Source organism: Pongo pygmaeus, chromosome 1, assembly GCF_028885625.2.
Source record: "Pongo pygmaeus isolate AG05252 chromosome 1, NHGRI_mPonPyg2-v2.0_pri, whole genome shotgun sequence".
Classification (NCBI taxonomy): Eukaryota; Metazoa; Chordata; class Mammalia; order Primates; family Hominidae; genus Pongo; species Pongo pygmaeus.
This window is the reverse complement of record NC_072373.2, coordinates 59231547-59253503: the sequence shown is the minus strand read 5'-3', so window position 1 is coordinate 59253503 and position 21957 is coordinate 59231547. Positions and strand designations below refer to the sequence as shown.

The 21957-nt window shown below is 31.8% G+C and overlaps 1 protein-coding gene across 5 annotated transcripts in view; it reads right to left on the bottom strand.

The window, feature by feature from the left end:
• Positions 1 to 21957, bottom strand: part of BRINP3 (BMP/retinoic acid inducible neural specific 3) — a 383505-nt gene that overhangs the window by 352159 nt on the left and 9389 nt on the right. For 4 of the 5 annotated variants that reach the window (XM_054454133.1, XM_054454116.1, XM_054454124.2 and 1 more), the window contains one exon: positions 7290 to 7575. The exons of the other annotated variant lie outside the window; for it this stretch is intronic. In XM_054454133.1, coding sequence (XP_054310108.1) covers positions 7290 to 7525 — 236 coding nt within the window. In that variant the 5' untranslated portion in view covers positions 7526 to 7575. Of the gene's footprint in view, positions 1 to 7289; positions 7576 to 21957 lie in introns of those variants that run through there. 5 annotated transcript variants of the gene reach the window in all.

Here is a 21957-nt window from a genome sequence, read left to right as displayed (position 1 = left end):
CCCTTTTCTAGTGTGGAAAAGGGAAAGAGATTGGAGTTAAATATCGTTTGATATATATGTACACACACACCTTTTGCACTATATATATATAAAATATATATATATGTACGTACACACACACATTTTGCAGTCTCTCTTTCTCCCTATAGCTCTCTCTCTCTATATATATACGACATATAGATTTGATTCCCAAACACTTCTGACGTATGTTATAGTCTGTCTTTCACATACAAAGATGTTTAATTATAATTATTTTAAAAATTAGTGCTAAGGCTCAAAGGAGAAACTATGTTTCATTATTTTAACTCTATTTTTAACTGTTGCTTAAATAACCCTGGTAAATCATAATTTAAGTGACTTTTCAAATAAATTATAGCTCATCCTAATGTTTTAATAACAGCTAATATTTTGCCTGATCATAAAATTTACTCATACTCATCACAAAAAAGTGAGAGGGAAAACCTATAAAACTTTACACAAGAGATACCTCAAATGTTTAGGTGGAATACTTGTAGGCTTTTTAGTGTGCATTTGTATATATTAAAAAAGTAAGACCATCCTAAAATAATTAGAGCACTATTTTATGTTTTTAAATTTTTATGTGTTTTGTTTTACTTAAATTTGAAGGAATATGAAAGAATTTCCTATTGTATTGAATATCCTTAGAAAATAAAACAATATGTAGTACCATTAAAACTGAATTCTCAGTTTTCTGAGGAAACAGTTAAATTGATTTCTTTAAATTTGTATTCTTGATATCTAGTTTTAAATTTGCTTTCTTAAGATTTTTGAGAATTTTTAAAATAAGGATATATTTAATTTATTATGTTAAAATTTTTCATTGTGGGTTAGAATAAAGTCAAATTGAGTATACATTGCATGACCGTATTTAAGATGTATATTACATATTTAGTGCACAAAATTCTATATATCAGTACAATTGCACTAAATTCTATATTTAAATAATCTTTTTACTTATCACCCCTACACTTGGTGTGGGGGTGTGTGTGTGTGTGTGTGTGTGTGTGTGGTCTATTTCATCCATAAAAATTAAAATAGCAGATTAAAGTTTCTTGTGACAATTATGTTTTTTTTAGTTTCTCCTAGAAGATCTATGTATAATTTACTATTCATTATATAGTGATACATAGCATTAAAGAAAATTGATTATCTTTTTACTTTTTATGTTGGGTCTAATTTTGTCTTAGTTAACTTTGCTAAAAGTAGCACATTCAAAGAAATTTTTAAGTCTGATTATGATAATTATTTTTAGAGCTAGAAATATTTACACTTATTACATTTGCTTTATTTTTGTTTTTTCTGGTCACCTTGTTTCAAGTTTGATAATTCTATCATTTTCATTTATTTTTAAACTTTTTATATGCTTGTCTTTATATGTAGCAGGAAATTTTCAAAATACACATGACGCTTTTTACATCCACAAGCTGTTATTGTTAAGGTTGGCAATAATATTTTAAACTTAATTTTTCTGGTTGGAAATGGAAATATTAATAAATTTGAATTTCCACTCTCTGCTTAATTTTTCTAAGGTTTTACTCAAATTCAGATCTCTAAGTATTTATTTATGTCATCGGAGTTTATAAACCTAGGTCGCTTAAACTTAATAGTTCTCTTTATTGTTAAATACTGTCTCTTCCAAGAATTATATTTTAACATTTCCTTGAAATTTTAAAACAATATTTACTATTTTTCCCTAAACTCTGTGTGATAATTTTTAGTGTGAATTTCATTTGTGTGGCTACATTTTATTTTGTTTGCACTATTATCACATCCTCCAAACTCCTTTTTATTTTCACCCTATTTTTTTCTTGCTATATGGTCTTCTGTTTCTAGAGATACCACGATTTCCTACAATCTATTGAAGAGACCAGGCATTCATGTGTGCTTGTTTGTGTATGTGTATATCAGGGAGAGGGACCATGAAGAGGTAATCTCTTCTACTGAATCTTTAAGATATTTATTTCTTTCGTTTAGCCATTTTGAAAAATGTGTTACCTTCTCCCTTCAGTAAAAGCATGGTCTCCCTACTATTAACCTCATACTGTCACGTAATGCAAGTCCAAAGCTGCTACTGTATTGTAGCATGTATATATGTATGTAATATGTATAATATATTACTGTATTATTTTATTTGTTATGTGGAATAGAGAGGGCTCTATCAATATGTAGATTTTGCTGAAACAGGATGTGTTGATCAGTGCCTCCAAATCCTTCTTTGGTTTGCAGGAGACTGCGCTGATATGTAGTGGTTTGGGCTTAATTATCAGTGTATAGCTGAGACGGAATTTACTCTGACATTCATTTCTCTGACAATCTGAACAAGAAAGTCCGGGGGAAACAACATTAATTACATTAAAGGCTATTCCTCTCCCTGTTGGTAATTTACTTCTGAAAGTCCTTGTTCCTTGTCATAGATATGTAATCATTAATATTAGTACTCATATATTCCCTTCTAGAGTTGCCAAATGTAGCAAATAAAAATACATGGCAAACAAATAAATTAAAATTTAAACAGACAAAAATATTTTCTGTTTATTTTTTGGTTTAATGTGTCTCAAATATTACATGGGGCATCCTTATTTGATATCCTCCTACCACATCATTCTTGCCATGTACCAATTCCAAACGTGGTGAGAGAGAGAGATAATTTTACTGTGGCTACATCTCAAGGTAGGATCTTGTCGTAGAGAGGGAGCTGCGAAGTTGCTATTAGGATCCAACTCTGGGCTTCTGAGTAGTTAGCTGATGGTAATGACACAGCTCCCTTCTGTATTTAGGGTAAGTGCCACCTTTGTTGAGGCATTTGGGCTTGCTCATCTGGAGTATTAAAATACGTTTTGCTAGTCTTATAACTTTTAAGAAGCTTATAACTACTTCAGTGCCTCTCATATTCTGGCAGAAAGTTACATATTAACCAGAATTTTCTGTGTTGTTACGAGTTTTCATTTTCTCTCCTGATAATTAATATAGTATTTTAATAGGAAGTTTGAAGTGATTTCTATCTGGATTGCTACTTTAAAGACATTTTAAACCAGAATCCTCATAGTTTTTATTACAGAAAATTGTACATTCTTAAAAACAACTCTTTATCAATAAATACTTGTCCAATTCTTATTCCTGATGAAAAATACTTGTATTTTAATTCTTAATAACTTGTATTTAAATGGATTGTTATGTGTCCCAATATTATGAAGTTTTTTTCCTCTGTTTTCTTCTAGAAACTTAATATTTTTGCCTTTCCTATTGAGACCCTTATTCCATATAAAATAGGTTTATACATATGTTATGAAGAAAGGATTAAATTTCTGCTTTTCTCATATGGATACCCATATAAAGAAACATTTATTCAAAAGTTCACTCTTTCCCACACATGATTTCATTATAATCCTGTCACATATGAAGTGACCATATAGTGGTTTAACTTTTTTTAGACCATCTTGTCTTTCCTCAGCCATTTTTTAAATATATTTTTTTTTCAAGGAACATGACTAAAAAGACCAGTAAGGCACAAAATTCATCTCAATTGTCTCCTGTTCTCAAATTTGGAGCATTATTTGAGTGCTCTGAAGAAGCACACCAAGTTGTGATAATATGACATGTCTGTATAATATTTTGAAAAATTATAAGAAAATCAACATCATTTTCCCAATAATTCACTTACACATGTGGCTAACCAAACAATGGTAGAAGTTAGGGAAAGAAAAAAAACATTTTTGTTTTGAGTCATCATATCTGAAGATTTACCTATGTGAAATATTTATTTTATGATAATGAAAATTGCCAGCCTATGACCTTAGAACTCATATCAGTGGTTCAAGATAACTGCATCTAAGTTTGAGACACTAAAAATGAGTCCCTTGTCTAGAGATCTTCTAATGTATTAGGAGAATAAAGATTTCCATGGCCTGGAGAAGATTATACATATCCTGACAGGCTTACAGCCTGAGAGATAGTGTTTCTAGAATACAACTGCAAACACAAGGCTCCATCTTACTAAGGCGCCAAATGTCCCCCTGTTCTATGCGGCAGAGTAGACAAAATTTCTCCAGGAATAGCTCACTTTCTGAAACTAAAAACACTTTTAGAAATGCCTTTTTTTTTTTAAATGAGGCAATTTTTTCAAAATGCCTTATTATTGTATTCGGGAACCAATCTGAGGATACTGGGGAAAACAGTTGGAAATCTAACTTTTAATATTTGTCCAAATAACAAGTTATGTGTTACCATTCTCATTCTAAATCTTCCAACTCAGTGACCAATCCACAAATTAATCATCTTTTAAGTCTTAATGTAGTTTCAGATGCAAATTCTGTAAATAACTTTAAATGTACACAAGTTTAAAAACATAAATGTAAGTTCCATTAGTTGACAAAAACACACTTTTTCAAACATGATGACAATTTTTAAAAATCTTAACCCTAGCTATGATTTTAGCAATTTTTGATTGTTGTGTCCCTGCCGTTCTATATTTGGAGTGAAAATAAAAATATGTTGCTGGAGAAGAGGATGAAATGAAGAAAGACAAGTGAAAATAGATTTGACCTAATTATTTTAACAGGTTTGATATGTTTTACATTTGTAACTAATGCCTTTCAGAAACAATGTCAATGCAATATTCCCCTAGAATGTGTTGATGATAGTAATAATAAGCACTAGTAGAATTGGGCTGATCACTTTAGGAAATTACAATCTTTAAAATGACAAATCAAATACTTAAATATGGAAAACATTAATTTTCCATCTACGTGTTTTAAGTACTCACAAATTCTATATTTTTATGGCAAACATTAATGAAACATGAACTCTCTAAAATTATTTTTGAAGACAAATATTAAAGACAACTCACTTTACTAAAACTAAAGGAACCCTAATGAATACATTATATTGTTCATCTTATAGCAACTATCAATAACCGTGGCATCATTTGCAATGTGTTCTATAAGAAGTTATAACCTAGCTCCATTGTTTATAAACGGATTTAATATCTTTACATGTTTATTCAAGCCACAGAGGTAAAGACACAGGAAGGATAAGTAGCACAGAGCTAATGAAGGTCTTCAGGAAGTGAGTTGCATAAAAGCCAAACAGAGTATATGCGCCTTGCAAACAAACCTCAAAGCACTTTTGTTCATTACCTTCAACATCTGTAATCCAAATAATGCCTCTTTCATTCAACCCAGCACCTCTAAAAACATGTCAAGCTGGCCGCGCACGGTGACTCAGGCCTGTAATCCCAGCACTTTGGGAGGCCGCGGCGGGCGGATCACTTGAAGTCAGAAGTTCAAAACCAGCCTCACCAACATGAAATCCCGTCTCTACCAACAATACAAAAATTAGCTGGGCGCAGTGGCGGGCGCCTATTAATCTAAGCTACTTGGGAGCGTGAGGCAGAAGAATCGCTTAAACCCAGGAGGCGGAGGTTGCAGTGTGTCAAGATCGTGCCACTGCACTCCAGCCTGGGTGACAGAACGAGACTCCGTCCCAAAAAAACAAACAAAAACATGTCAAGCCATGTTTGCAACTCACAGCTGATTGACTGATAAGCTAAACCACAACAATCACACATAACACAGCACCTTAGACCTCCAGATACAGATGCCAATAAATCACGGAGACATGCTCTGGCTTCAGTTTGTCTGACAGAGTGTTAAAAATCCTCTTGCAGAGTGCTAAAATCTAACACATTCTTAGAATCCTAAAATCAGGTAGCTTCCCTCAATCTGTGAAGAAAAACTGGCAAAATCAATAAACACACATAAAAATAAATGAACCCAGAATCATAAAATGTTGACAATTTCTGCTGCATTTCAGAAAGAAAATCTTTAGTATTCTTTTTTTTTTTTTTTTTTTTGAGACAGAGTCTCGCTCTGTCGCCCAGGCTGGAGTGCAGTGGCGCGATCTCGGCTCACTGCAAGCTCCGCCTCCCGAGTTCAAGCCTTTCTCCTGCCTCAGACTCCCCAGTAGCTGGGACTACAGGCGCTCGCCACCACGCCCGGCTAATTTTCGTATTTTTAGTAGAGACGGGGTTTCACCATGTAGGAAGATGGTCTGCATCTCTTGACCTCGTGATCCGCCCGTCTCTGCCTCCCAAAGTGCTGGGATTACAGGCGTGAGCCACCGCGCCCGGCCTCGTCATTTCATTTATTTAAAAAATAGAGCAAATCTTTTCATTAGGCTTATGACAGCGTTATGACTGCATGGAATAAGGAATTTCTTATTTTTGAAAAGGCAAAGCAATAATTGTGTGATGCTTCATGGAACTTGCTCAGGACACTCAGTGTCTTCTGTAAATATACATTGCTGATAGGATTTATAAATTTCTCATAATGCTGTATAAATGACTACAGACAAACATGAAGCACAGTGCCCTCTGGTGCACATACAACATAAAATAAAATTTTTATGTAGGAGTATCTACATAGATACAGACACACAAAAATACACAATAAATGTTCTTCTTCATTAATGTTAAACCAATAACTAGGAATTGTAAAAGTCTATCACCAATAAACCAACTGAAGTGATAACTTCACATAAAATGTTCTTCATGGCATAGATCAATATAATCTAATCCATCAGGCAACCACTTGTACACTCTTCTACTTAGTGTATTCACGGGACTTCAGGTGAACAGGCAACCTTTGTTGAATTTAATATATTACTCTTTTTGTGTAACTTATTTAGATTTTAAACATAGAACATTGATAAATGTTAAAGATCATATATCTTAATCCCATCCATTTCTTTGATCTTTGCTATCATGTCCTATTTATCTGCTACTTGTTTTTATTCCATTGCTGTTTCCTTTAGCTTCTGAACGTACAATTACCTTTCAGGTAAAAAAGGATGAGGTGACTCAACTTGTCAGTGACTAGTAGAAGATACCATTTCCATTTAGGCTGAAAAAGGTAACATAGCATTGTATAAGGTAGAAAGGAAAAGCAATTTTGAAAATTTCACTTTAAAATTTTGGCTATTTAAAATAAGAAACTTGGCTTCCAAGTACATTGCCATTTACTTTAAGGCAGTGTAGCATGCTTAAATTTGGGAGTGATAGACAAGTGGTCACCATTATCTGTTTTTATCATAATATATTACCTCTATAAGAAATACTTTTGAATAGCAAGAAAACACTACTATGGTGCATGGTAAATAACAACCCTTCTGATAATAACTCTTTCCCATCTGAAACTTTCCCTTAGAGAAACTTATGTATACACAACCTTCAAGGATGATATTTCTGTAATTGCTTTCCCTTTGCTTCATACCTGTATATCTTGTATCTTGTGCTAAATCCCTGCCGGCTTCTGTCCACAAAATCTGTGTATTCCTGTGAGCGATGGAAGGGTCCCTTATCAGAGAGGAGCCAGTCGAAGGGGCTTGTGGCATGCTGATCCGAAACAGCAGCAACCGCTAAAACCCAGCAATGAAGACTCAGTGCTATCCACTCCCATAGAGCCATCAGAGAGAACAATTCAGCACCAGCTCTGCTTCGCCATATCATGCTTCCACTGGGGATTTAGAGCCTTCATTCTCTTAGCTTTCCCTCAACACCTAGACAAAATACACAGGCAATTAGTTAACTCCTAGAAGATTCCTTTCTCTCAGTTAAGGTGTTGAGGTGGCTAATTTTTAAATTTTAATGTAATTTCATTGTTTTAAATTAGTATTATCAGAAGATAATAAAATACAAACCAAAATGATTTTTTTAGAGTTGTATATCTTTTATACTTTGTTCCTTTTTTATATCACCAGAAAATAAGGCACTGAGTCATAACAGACTTTGTCATAAAAATTTTATACAGTGGATCATTAAAGCCTATTGAGCAAAAATCAGAAGTTGAATGTTTTATAAAGTTGGACCGATGCAAATAAATAATTAATATGTTAAAGTATTTCATAAATTGTGTTACAAATTTTAATACTAGATTTAATTTTATTGTATAGTTATTTTAGATAAATGCTTTAAATGAAGCGAAGATATTCTTGTAGTTATTTCCATAATCTACATAAACATGGAGTAAAACTGTGGATTTAGGAATACATAAATATATGTATGTGTATGTGTGTATACCTATTAATGATATATATAGATATAGAGACAGACACAGAGTGAGACACAGAGATGATAGAAAGACAGACTGATAGATGAATAGATGTGTGTGTGGGAGAGTGGATGTGAGGACTAGTGTCTTTTCCCAGATTTTTTTTCATTATTCTGTTACGAAAAAACTGCATATCTGATTATTTAAACAGAATCATAATTACATTATTTCTAGGGTCTTTAAAGATTTAAATGTGCATCTGTCTTATTCATAAGAAAGTCATACCTCCAAAATTATACGCACATAAATTAAGCTAATGCAGACTATTCATAGACTTTGAAACTGCATACATTGTAGTATAACCATTCAAAAAAAAGTAATAAGACATATAATCCCCAGTATGGTACAGTGTAAGACACTTTATGCAAAGCTGCTGATGCAATGTCTATATGCTACACCAGAAAATTCTAAAAATATTTGAATTCAATTTTTCTTTCTATCCTCATCAACTTTTCAAACTGTATTATTCATAGCGCATAGAACTACAGAGTGCAAAGATTCTGACTAATAGAAAAGTTTACTTGCATAAGTTCTTACTCAGCAAAATATCTTTAGAAAAAAAATTAAGATTTACAGTATATCATTGTTGGACATTTGGGTTGGTTCCAAGTCTTTGCTATTGTGAATAATGCCACAATAAACATACGTGTGCATGTCTCTTTATAGCAGCATAATTTATAGTCCTTTGGGTATATACCCAGTAATGGGATGGCTGGGTCAAATGGAATTTCTAGTTCTAGATCCCTGAGGAATCGCCACACTGACTTCCACAAGGGTTGAACTAGTTTACAGTCCCACCAACAGTGTAAAAGTGTTCCTATTTCTCCACATCCTCTCCAGCACCTGTTGTTTCCTGACTTTTTAATGATTGCCATTCTAACTGGTGTGAGATGGTATCTCATTGTGGTTTTGATTTGCATTTCTCTGATGGCCAGTGATGGTGAGCATTTTTTCATGTGTTTTTTGGCTGCATAAATGTCTTCTTTTGAGAAGTGTCTGTTCATGTCCTTTGCCCACTTTTTGACAATGATAGACTGGATTAAGAAAATGTGGCACATATACACTATGGAATACTATGCAGCCATAAAAAATGATGAGTTCATGTCCTTTGTAGGGACATGGATGAAATTGGAAATCATCATTCTCAGTAAACTATCGCAAGAACAAAAAACCAAACACCGCATATTCTCAGTCATAGGTGGGAATTGAACAATGAGAACACATGGATACAGGAAGGGGAACATCACACTTTGGGGACTGTTGTGGGGTGGTGGGAGGGGGGAGGGATAGCATTGGGAGATACACCTAATGCTAGATGATGGGTTGGTTGGTGCAGCGCACCAGCATGGCTCATGTATACATATGTAACTAACCTGCACATTGCGCACGTGTACCATAAAACCTAAAGTATAATAATAATAAATAAATAAATAAATAAATAAAGATTTACAGTATTAAGATATATCAGTAATAGTAGCTACCATATTTCTCTGGTATTTGAATAAGAACACTGGTGGTTTTAATGTACTTTCCTAGCTATAACCCCATTATTTATAATTTAATCCTAAACTATTTCTATCTGAGAGATATAGAGAAATAATTTTGCGGCTCTGAAGTAGCTCAAAACAGTGATACAATGAGTGAACTCTTAATATCACAATATCCTTAAAAGGACATTACTCACATACTATATGAGTTGCCTCAGTCATATGAGTTGCTCACTGAGGGGATTAAAGTGTACCCCCTTTTGTAAACAACATGAGAAGCCTTACAAGTGAAGACATTTTAAAAATGATTTTCTATAAGAAGCAATATTATAATAGAAGAGTTTTGGAATAGGAGCTTGGAGATTCTAGGCTTTTTTAATTATCTATATAAACGTACCATTGTCAAATGATTCAACTCCTAACTTTCAAATTTGCTGAAAAAATATTTTTATATATTTTTTCTTAGGAGAACTATATCATTTATTTTAAAATATAGCTTACTTACGTTTATAAACAATTATTCTTTGTTTAGTGGTATAGTATAATAATCCTTCTATGACTAAAAAATATTACTCATCTTTGTTAAACATACTATTTTTATTTTGCTTATCATATACATTCAAACTGGCAAAATTTAATCATTACTTTTAGAATATATAATTTCTTAATTTAAATGAGTAATTTTTCATTTCATAAAGACAGAATAAATTATTCAAACACATTACTTAAGTCCATATTACATATAACATCTGAAAGGTTATATTTCTTAATTGAGTAAAACTTCAGTCACACCATCTAAATGAAGTTCTCTTACTACCAAATGTAGGTGTGAACAAGAATATTATTGAAAAAATTCAAACAGTACTTATTCCATCCTAATAAATAACTTGGAAAACAGTCCTTTGAAAATGAAATCAGATTTTCTCCATACCCAACAACCAATATAGCAAATTAGAATATATAACATCAAGAGAAAATATTCATAGTGGTTAAAAAAATGGACTCTAGAACCAAACTGCTAATGTTAAAATTCTAGCCCTGGCCAGGCATGATAGCTCATGCCTGTAATCCCAGCACTTTGGGAGGCCGAGGCGGGCGGATCACCTGAGGTTGGGAGTTCAAGACCAGCCTGGCCAATATGGTGAAACACTTTCTCTACTAAAAATATAGAAAAATTAGCCAGGCATGGTGGCACACATCTGTAATCCTGGCTATTCCAGATGCTGAGGCATGAGAATTTCTTGAACCTGGGAGGCAGGGGTTGCAGTGAGCTTAGATGACTCCACTGCACTCCAGCATGGGTGACAGAAGGAGACTCGGTCTCAAAAAAACACAAAAACAAAAACAAAACAAAACAAAACAAAAACACCCAGTCCTTCTACTAACTCTATAGATGTTTGACTTTAGGCAAGTTACTTAACTTCTTTTGTGCATCAGATTCCTAAACTATTATAGAGGTCACCTCATCAGTCTGTTATAAAAATAGAGTGAGTTAATATCTGTAAAACCCCTAGAACAGTGCCTACCATATGGTAAGGACACGTGGTAAAGTTTTAAGTTATATTTTATACTGGTATGAAGCCATGCCATTATACACCTAAAAATTAAACCAAACGTTTTGTACTCACACACATGATTTTTGTAATACACAAAGTGTTTTAAAAGTAGGATACAGTTGACATAGATGGCATTTGAGGTCCTGTTCTACAATTCTGTAATTTTTCAATAGGTGAATTACCCAGAACCACATTCTTATCACTTTCTTTATCAAATGTGTTGAGCTTGTTTCATAGTCTTCATATCCCCTCATTAAAAAAAAAAACTATATTGTGTATATTTAAGGTATGTAGCATGATGTAATATGGTTACAACAGTGGAACAATTTAACATATCCATCATTTCACATTGTTATGAATCTTAACATAGGGGAAGATAGAAAGGTTTTCTTAAATTTTGTGCAGAGAACTACCTAACAATATTACCAGGTAATTATGAGGTAATTATCACATAATTTGGGGGTTTAATTATTTCTGTTTTTTCTACTTCTGATTTCGGGAAAGTGTTCCCCACTTCTGTACAGAAATATTTTTTTCTGAAAGTTTGTTAACACATAGGAATGTCAATCCTACCCCAAATTAAGTTAATTTTGGTGATATCTTAAAATCATTGTATTTGTAAGAACTTTATAAAGATATTTTGTAATGAACAAATTGAGATATCCCAGTAAAGTTATACTGAAATAGTGTTTAAGAGCTTTTTCCTCGAGTTACATGACAGGGAGAAAAGTCATAATAGAATGCCTAAGGCAAGGATGTAAGCTTCTAGCCATCTTTAGGGCAAGTGGTCATTAAACTCAATATTCACCATCAGAAGAGCTTCATTACCTGGTTTGTCACAAAAGTAGATCATTGTACATTTAATTCATATTTTCATGAGTACTAATTTATAAATTATTACTGAATGACCTTAATAGGTTGCTTTATTTGGTTTGGGTTATAACCATATTAATCCATGTGTCAGAGATGGTTTAGTAAATAGAATTTGTTTCTTACAATGTAGTGTTAGGATATTTCGAGGTGACAACTGAGGTGAACAGCTAAACTTAGATATACTGCCAAGAAAGAGAAATCACAAGTTCCAATGAAAGAGGGTAGAAATTATTAAACTAATAATGAATTTATCACTTTTTCTATAGTGTGGGGATATGCAAAATAGTCCAGAATTTAATATTCATAACCAAGAGGCTAAGTGGCCAACTAAGGAGATGAGAACATCAATGCACAATATTTTCTGGACCATAGGAGAGTGATTTTATATAAAAGAGAGAAATAAAAGAGAATGAAGAACAAAAAAAACAAAAAAAAACCCAAAACGTTAAAAACAATACAAAATTAAAAACGTGAGTTTATGTTTAAAACATGGTTTTTAATTAAGAAGTCTTTATGGGTTTTTTTCATAAAAAAGAAGTAAATATTGAAATATCTATTTGAAAACAGTTATTTAGTATAGGTCCTACTCTTAAATTCTTTCTCACACAAAAAAAAAATTCACTGTGAAGATACAAGTTTATTTGCAAATCCTCATGGCTTTGACAATCTGTGCAGAAATAAAATACATCAAAAACATGTTACATATATACTAATGTATACTAATGCATATAATATGTAATAATGCATAAATAATATGTGTATAATATATAGTCTATATATGATTATTCTTTCTTACTAGCTGTCAGTAGTCTTATTCCAAGGTGGTGGTACCTTACTTTTATCTAAAATACTGATATATCATATATATTTGAAATTCATAAATATTGAAATTTATGAAATAAAATATTTCCTATAACAGTAAAAGTGAATTTTCAGTAGAAATGAAACAACAAAGATATAAACAAAATATTCGGAATCACTGAATTAAACTTAATATCCTTTAAAGTGGTGGGTCATGTCATAGCGGTGCATCTTTTAAACCTCAGTATCTTATTATCCACAACCTAATTAGATGTCCAGTGATAATTATTACTATTTGTTAAACGATTAACGTTGCAAACTGTATCATTTCTTTTTTTGTATTTGCATTTGGGCTGATTTTTACTGCTTACATATCCAAAATATTCTCTCACAAACTAAAACCTGCTGAAGAACTTGAATATGAAAAGTCATTTCAGAAAATCATTGCATCAAACATATTTACTTTCATTTTGAATAATGTAGAACCCATGGAAAACTGAAAGACTGATATGGTAAACTCTTACATATCTGTCAGCTAGAGTCACCAGTTTCTTTTTTTTTTTCCTACCATATTATCACTCTCTGTCTCTTTTTCTCTTTCCCTGTTCTCTCTCCCTCTCACAAATTTTTAAGTATTGGACAAAGGTATAAAGAAAATTGGCTGATTTGCCCAATGTCTGCAACCATTCTCTAAATTTCTTCTCTTGAGCAAATAATACGTTGCTCTATAAAACAGTTTAACATTAATGCTTACTAATACTGAAGCTTTAAATGTAAAACTCTGAATCTTCAAAATAAAATATCCAATACTCGAAATAACTATTTAAAAAGTCACATTGTTTCAAATAATATATGTATTATTCTATTAAATCTATTAAATTATAAATGTTAGAATTATTTATCATAAAATAAAATATTTATATGTAGTACCCCAGAATCTGTTTAAAATCTACAGCATTATTATATAATCATATATAACTATAATAATTATTTTTTGATTATGTATTTAAATAAATACTAGCTATGAAATAAATGAATGCTAAATACATAATTGTGTAAGTAAATAAATGGTAGATGAGTTAAAAATATTTTAACATAAATTTTCAATACTTTTTCCACAATGGTTTATTCATTGTTTCAATTCCAATTTGGTAGAAGTAATAATGTAGAAAACCAGAATAAAAAAATAAATCTTATTGATCAATTGCAATGTGCAAAATATCATGATAAGTTTTGAGACAGAGGTGGGCCTTAAGTTTTAATAAAGATAGTGCTTCTAGTCTCAGGAAATTACTGGTTTAGGAAGGCCACGTGGAAGGCAGAGCATATTGCCTGTGGTCATTTCTATTAGAAAATAATTCCTCTGTCAAGGAAAATTAAACATTCTCCAAACTTTTTCTTGTTTTCTTATCTCACTAAATGATACTTCCATCTACTCAAATTTTTAAGCCTAAACATGACTTTCACCTACCTTCTCACTCACATATACAATCAGTCCTCAAGTTCTGTACATTCTTCTCCCTAAATATAAGATTTACCACTTTTTCTCCACCCCCATTTTACTTGATCAGCTCACAGTATACTCTCAACAATACCAACTTTGCCTCTAAACTGTATTACTGCAATAGCTTCATGACTAGTTTTCCCACCAGCCATGTGGCTCTATCCACTCTGTTCTTTTTACTGCATTCAGAGAGATCTTACTAAAAAGTTAAATCTGAACATGTAAATCTTTTACCCCCAATTAAGTAATGACTTTTGTTTCAGGATATCTGATCTCTTTAAAATAACTTATGAAATTATCTTCCCTTGTTTAACTTTCTATCCATATCTTTCTTACATATATGTGCCAGGACAGTTATCAACCAAACACCAACTTTGTTTTTCAGCCATGATCATATACCTCATCTTCACCCCATTTTCTCTCCAAGATCTTAGTTTATTGCAGTTCCTCTGCCTGAATGACTATTTCGACTAGGATCTCTTCATCTGCCTAACATTGACCTTAAAACCTCAGACTAGATTATCATTTCATTCACAAAGCTTTTCACGACCCTACAAAGTTGGTTGGTCATTTTTTTATGCACCCATTACTTTCCCTATGATGGTACATTTACATGACATATTTGCTTACATGTTTGCCCTATTTCCCTGCACATCTCCTTTCCTTCAATTAGATTAATTTTGGGAGAAAAATAATTGTTCCTATCTTAATGACAACAAAATAGTCACCAAAGTTTCTGAAATAAACCTGCATAAATAAGTATTGTTAGAGTGAATGAATAAATATTGATGAAATAAGTACTAAATTAGGGTGCAACTGGTGTTGTGATATGGCTGGCAAGACCATATAATAAAAAGAAAATTTATTCTTCATGGAAATAGAATCTACAGAGAATCTGTATCTGAATCTGCATCTGAGCTGAGTGTCAGGATGAAAATAGCTTTGGCAGTTGAAGAAAGGGAGCAAATTGAGTTATGAGGTAGTGATTTTTAAGACCAGATTGTAAACATATATTGACAAGTTCAAAGAGTATCAAAGCAAAATATTCTTTAATTTTAATTTTAATTTTATTTTATTTTGAGACGGAGTTTCGCCAGGCTGGAGCACAGTGGCGCGATCTCGGTCACTGCAACCTCCTCCTCCCAGTTCAAGCGATTCTCCTGCCTCAGCCTCCCAAGTAACTGGGATTATAGGCATGCACCATCATGCCCAGCTAATTTTGTATTTTTAGTAGAGATGGGATTTCACCTGCTGGTCAGGCTGGTCTCAAACTCCTGATTTCAGGTAAGCCACTCACCTCAGTCTCCCAAAGTGCTGGGATTACAGGCATAAGACACCATACCTGGCCCAAAGCAAGATATTCTTAATGTTAAAAAATGTTAAGGGCAAAAATATAAAGTATTATTATTAATTATTAGCTTTGGACATAACAATAAGAGATTATCATATTATGCACAACTGGAAAACTAAGGACTTTTTCACTTATGTTCTATAATTCAATTTCTAAAGACAGAAACTATATATGAAAGTCAAACCTAGATCCTAATCAACAAACAGCCAAACCAAAATCCCCCTCTATTTCAAGAGCACAGTGAGAATTTAAAGAATAATAATAAAGAAACAGGAATTGAATAGCCTGTTCCTCTCCATTTGGAAAATCATGCACTAGGATTATTTTGATTGAGGTCTCCCTGACCTCAATCCTGGGGGGGAAATAAAGAAAATGATGATAAAATGAAATGCTGTTTTTATTTTCTTCACAACAAAATTAACACCTTTTTAATCTTTTTGATATACCAAACATTTCACGAAATTTTCTTATTTCCGTTCTCAGCAGCACAGTGTAGTATATATTAAGATCTCATTTGTACTCTTGAAGTCAAACTGAATACCGTAGTTTTCCTGTTGTACTCTACTGTAACCTAAAAATAACCAATTGCAAATTGAAAGTTATTTCTTAGAATTTTTGAGGTCACCTTTGTATAAAATAAAAATTCAAATGACAGAATACTATTATCTCAAGCTATTAAAAAGCAAGCAAGTGTTCTGAGTAACTACATATTATGGGTTTTCATTGAGTGTTTGCTTTGTATAGTTTAATATTTTGAATTAAAGTGATAGTTTAAATCTACTAAATGTGACTTAATTAAATATATTTTAAAACATGAAAACTCAAAAATTAGAAAACTTTCTTTTCATATTACATATGATATTTATTGGGTTGAAAAGTATAATCATGGCTAAAGTGGATTAATTTACTTATCTGTTCCTCAGAAAAATTGTAAGATTAATCCAATAGGCTTTGATTATTCAATCTTATTATAAATTGCTTTATAGTACTACTAAAAATAAGACAATTCAACACTTACATAGTTGGTGTCTAACAATGGGAGACATAATAACATTTCAGAGAAATGAGATGACACTTAATATTTTGCTGAAATGCAATCATACAATTTTAATTAAAATCAGTTTTTTCATGTTCTCATACAATAGACAATGACAAGGATATGAGGGTCATTTCTAACAAGTATTATTTTAAGTGATAATAGTGTGAAAATTCAGAACTACAACTAAAAAAAAAAGGAAAAATTATAACATCATTTGCCAAGAAATATCCTGGGTACAAAAAAAAAGTTTTAAAGACATTGCTCTTTTAGGACCATCAGTCAATACTCAAGTATTATATTCCATGAACATATTCAAACATAAATAAATAAGGTAATACATTATCTTTCTACATGTGTAAAAACATGGATTTTCATTTTTGAATGTTCACAAGTTCTATATATTCTGTAGTCAGATTAGTAAAAGAATGAGAGCCTCATTATTCAATAATTTACATCATTGCTTTTTGGTAATGATGTATAACTTCACACTTTAGTGAAATACTGATTACAATCTATAATTTTAGATTTCAGATAACTTCAAATTGTTCTTTCTTAATCTATACATTTTTTATTTAAAGGAAATGAATTTTTAGATAGCCTAACAAACTAAAATTTGCTACTGTATTTTCTAAAGATGTCAGATAATTCATCAAGATATGAAATCTTGCTTTGCACAATGTAGGCCATTCGTCCTATAAATAGGTAGGATTTTGCTATTCTTTTCTATACTCCAACAAGAGTATAGAGAAGTAATTGCTTTATCTTTGTCTTCTGTTGAAATAAACAATAATATGTAAAAATGGGAATAAAATAATTCTGAAATTTAAAAAGACAAATTATCACTGAATATTTCTAGGAATTATAACAAAAATTACGTCTTTCAAAAAGTAATTTGTTGTTGTTTTTTTTAAAAAAGAAAACTAAAAATTAGTGATAATCCTTAAAGTAAAATGGTATTTAATTCCAAGCATCACAGGAAACTGAATTTATCTAATGAGGGGCTACAAAAATGGCAAAAATGGATGTTTATTTGAAATAGAAATCCGTTTTGAATCTCAAAGACAAATGTCTTGGTGTATTAATAACTACCTTAAATTTTTTGAACAAAGTAGGTCATAAATTATTAAAGTAAGTAGAGACTGGATAGATTTTCATTCATGAATCTTGTAAAATTTTACAATATGCTGTTGTTATTCTTTTTAACACCTTTGTTCATATGACCTGATTATGAGAGATTTGCTGGCAGTTATGTTTTCGTAATCCCTGGAGCCCCTACTACGTAACACACTGTCTTAGGCACAGTAACTTTTTGGAACAGGTACTGAAATGAACTCCTGTTTATTTTTTAACTTTATAAAGAATAAATATTTTTGGGCTGCTTTATTATATATGCTTACACTAGCAGGAGATTTCCATTATATTAATGTGCTAGCAATGCATTATTATTGTACTTTTTTATTTTTCTATTCTTTTTTATTTCTTTCTCAAAATAACTGAGCTTCCTTGTCTTCAATCATATTATACAAGTTAATACCGACCTCAGAAATGCATTCCTCTAGTCATATAACTCTGCTAAACCTGTGTTCCAGAAGATTATTCTTCTTGTTTATTTTAGCTGATCTGACAATATAGTGCCCTGAATTACAGCTTTAAGTGTTTTCCAACTTAATGAGGGTTAGTATTCCTCTGAGAAGTGTGTACTGCTAAGGAAACTAATCTCCTGCTTGATCCTGTCAATACAGTCTTGTCCTACCAATAAAGAGGAAGTTAAATGCTAATACCTAATGGTAGAACTGATTAGAAAAATGAAGAGAAGGTAAGTTCCATTCCTTAAGTCGGCCCAGCACATAGGGGAAATTATTCTTAAGAGCCCCAAATACAAGAATCACCTAGGTTTTCTGATAAATACAAAATATCATGGTGTTTCAACGTAGATGATCATATAATAAAATATCATTGTAAGATTCAGATTGTACTTCATTTTGATTCATAAAGGAATTGTCAGGCACTAAAGAATGAAGTTCAAATGAAAGATGTTTAGAAAGTATATTAGATTGGAAAATCAAATTTTAATATAAAATATAGGGAACGCTTTGACAAAGACTCTTTTCTGGACCTAACTCTAGTCAGGCTCCTGTTAACTCAGTTCTCAGGCCCTGACTTCTGAGCTTCTGCATTCATCTCTATATTGTCCAATTTTAGCAAGAATCCTGCTAAGTCAGTTTTATTTGAATCCTCACCCTTAATATATGATCCACCTAGATATCTGATTGGGTTCCTCATTCTCCACTATCCTGAAGGTGATATCTGACCACTCTGGCCTGTCTTTAGTAAGAATCCTGTTAGATCAGTTTAGCCAGAATCCCCTCTTACCCTTGAAGTTTTCTCTTAGTAATTTTCCATCCACGGATCCCCATCCTGCTCCTTGGCTAGAAACTCTACTTTTTCTTGTTGAGTTCAGAGTTGAGTGAAACAGCTCTCTTCCACTTACCAAACCCCATTAAAGTAGCCCACCTTGAATAAAGTCTATCCCACAAGTCTTTAACAAGTATTATGAACAATTTTTTTATTAACAGCTTCAGAAAATGTACAACAATTAATATATTTTACCACCAAAACAGTAAAACAGAAGACAGTTTAAAATAAAGATTAAAAGGATATGTAGAAATGAAGTAGAAATGTTAGGTGCAGATATCAAGATTTAATTGTTGCTGTGACTGGCAACATGATTTTTCCTTTCCTGGCAGAATCTAAGAATAGAAAGTGCTCCACTTGCAAGGATAATAAATGCTTTTTGTTATTAAAAGAATTTTGTCACGTAAGTGTCAATTTAAAGAAAATGTGAAGAATATTGCCCCTGCACTTTTGGATAGTGTCCTCAATTTCAGTTTTACAAAGTTTTTTTTTTTCCTTTAACAACGATCTCAAATAAAAACTAAAAGTATAAAAATGGTTCAGCAAAAATATTCATACTGCTCTAAATAATGGCTTACTAATATAATCTAAGAACAAGTCTCAATACTGGGACAAAGAAATCTTGGAGTTTGGTAACCAAATGGAAATCTCTCGATTTGTAATTGCTCCCAGGCTTACCCTGGAGTTAACCAGGCATACAAGGTGAAATGAGCTGTTTACTTAGAAGTCATTTTCTTGAGAAGCGTAAATAAGAACGTGTACTCTGAAATCACTGACAAAGAAATATTACATTTAAGGAGCTTTCAAAGATGGTTCAGTAAAACTTTTTACTAAGATAAAAAGAGGTAGTAATTATCTAGTCCATAGGAAAAAACTTTCAGAATTTCAAAATAATAATCTTCAGTTTCTTTTTTTACCAATTTCTAAGGAAATGAAAATGTTTCAACATTTTTAACTGAGGAATGTGTGTTACAAATATTATTAGTAAACCCCCTAACTTGTCTTCTTACTGGTTACAGAAGTCATTCAATTCACATGGTAACAATTCCATTGTAGTTTAGGCAACATGAGGCAGATTTGTTGCTGTTTTATGCACTAATCTATCTGTGGCACCAATAAGAGAACTTGGCATGTAGAAGGTCCTAAATAAATGGAGTTTATTAATAAATAAAATGAATAAAAAATAAATTTGTAAATAAAACCCTTGTAATGTTAATCTGATTTTTCATTAATTATTATAATTTTAAAAAAATTATTGGAAATGTTTCCATTAAAAAGAAGCCAACATATTTTGGAGATTAAAAACACAACAAACACAGCAACACACAAAATGCCACTAAATCGTCACTCTGAGAATTGTTATGACTATTTTCAGAAATGTCCTGGTTTCTCCATTTCTCTTTAATAGTTACTCTTTAATACCCTACATAGAAAATGCATTCTTCATTGACTTTTCTCTATAATGAAGAATTAGACAACCCTCTTCTCTCTAAGAGAGTTATATTTACAGTATCAAAATTGGACATGTGTGCAAATAAAATGAGTGGCCAAGCATTTAATTTGATTTAGTAGATTAATTTTAAAAAGTGTACTACAAATAGCAAAAAACTGTAAGCATCTTATGAGCAATGATTACATCTTTTCATTTTTATATTCCCAGGGTTTACACCAGTGCACGTAATTCATCATACATCTAATGTACATTTTTTTTAAAAAGAGTCAAAAACAGAAGTGATCTACAACAAGCAAACAAAACCAACACCAAGTATTTAAATCTTTATATGCTGTTTTCCAATTGCTTCCTTAACTGCCATCTAGTAAAGCATGTCAGAACTCTGGGTGTTTCTAATTAAAGAATGCCTCTTTAGCAATTAACCTTAGCACAACTTACTCAGTTGACAGAGAGGCTTGGATAGCCCAAATTTTAACCCAGAAGTTAGCCTTATAATGTCTCCAAAAGTTATATGGTGTCTGACTAAGCTTCCTTTCTTACAATAAGCATCTATTTTTATCATTCCCCAATATACAATTTTGAGAACACTTGACATTTCCAAGGACCACTTGTCAATACATTAATTTAACTTCTAAAATAACCCAAACTGTCTTCAAACTCAAAAGGTTATGAGGTACTATTTCAAAAGAAAAGTAAACCATTTTTAAAATTTAAAAACATTTTTGAAAAACATTTTTTAGAGATTTTTGATGACAGTCTTTATATAAAAAAGGAGCAGCCAAATTTTGAAAAGAAAGAAAATTAAAATGAGACATTATGATATCTGACATAGAGAGACTATTAAATATTAGCTATTCTTAGCAAGTCATGCACAAACTAAGTGGTAATTTTTAAAATCATCTTGTTTGAACTTGTCAGGAATTACCTTCTGAACAATAATTACAGCAATCACTATTACTGGACTTATCTGAGACCAATATTTAGTAATAAATACATTTTAATTAATAGTTAATAATTGTCTGGTTTCAGATCTTGAGCAAATTGTCTTCAGCTTTGACTGATGCAAATATATATCTAAAATATAGGAAAGCATTTCAAAACTATATCACTTCTGTAATTAAAGAATCATGTGATAATAAACTTATTTACCTTACTGAAGATTATTAAAAAGAAAGAAATATTTTAACAGTTAATCAAAACACTTATTATTGGAGCTGCTTATTCTTACTCGAAATCAGAATTGATTTCCTTAATTAGCAGCTACGAATGATAAGTTTAAAAAGCCTGTCATATAATGACAAAAGTGATCTTTCATTTTTATTCTGGCCTATCTTACAATTGTAATTTGTTGT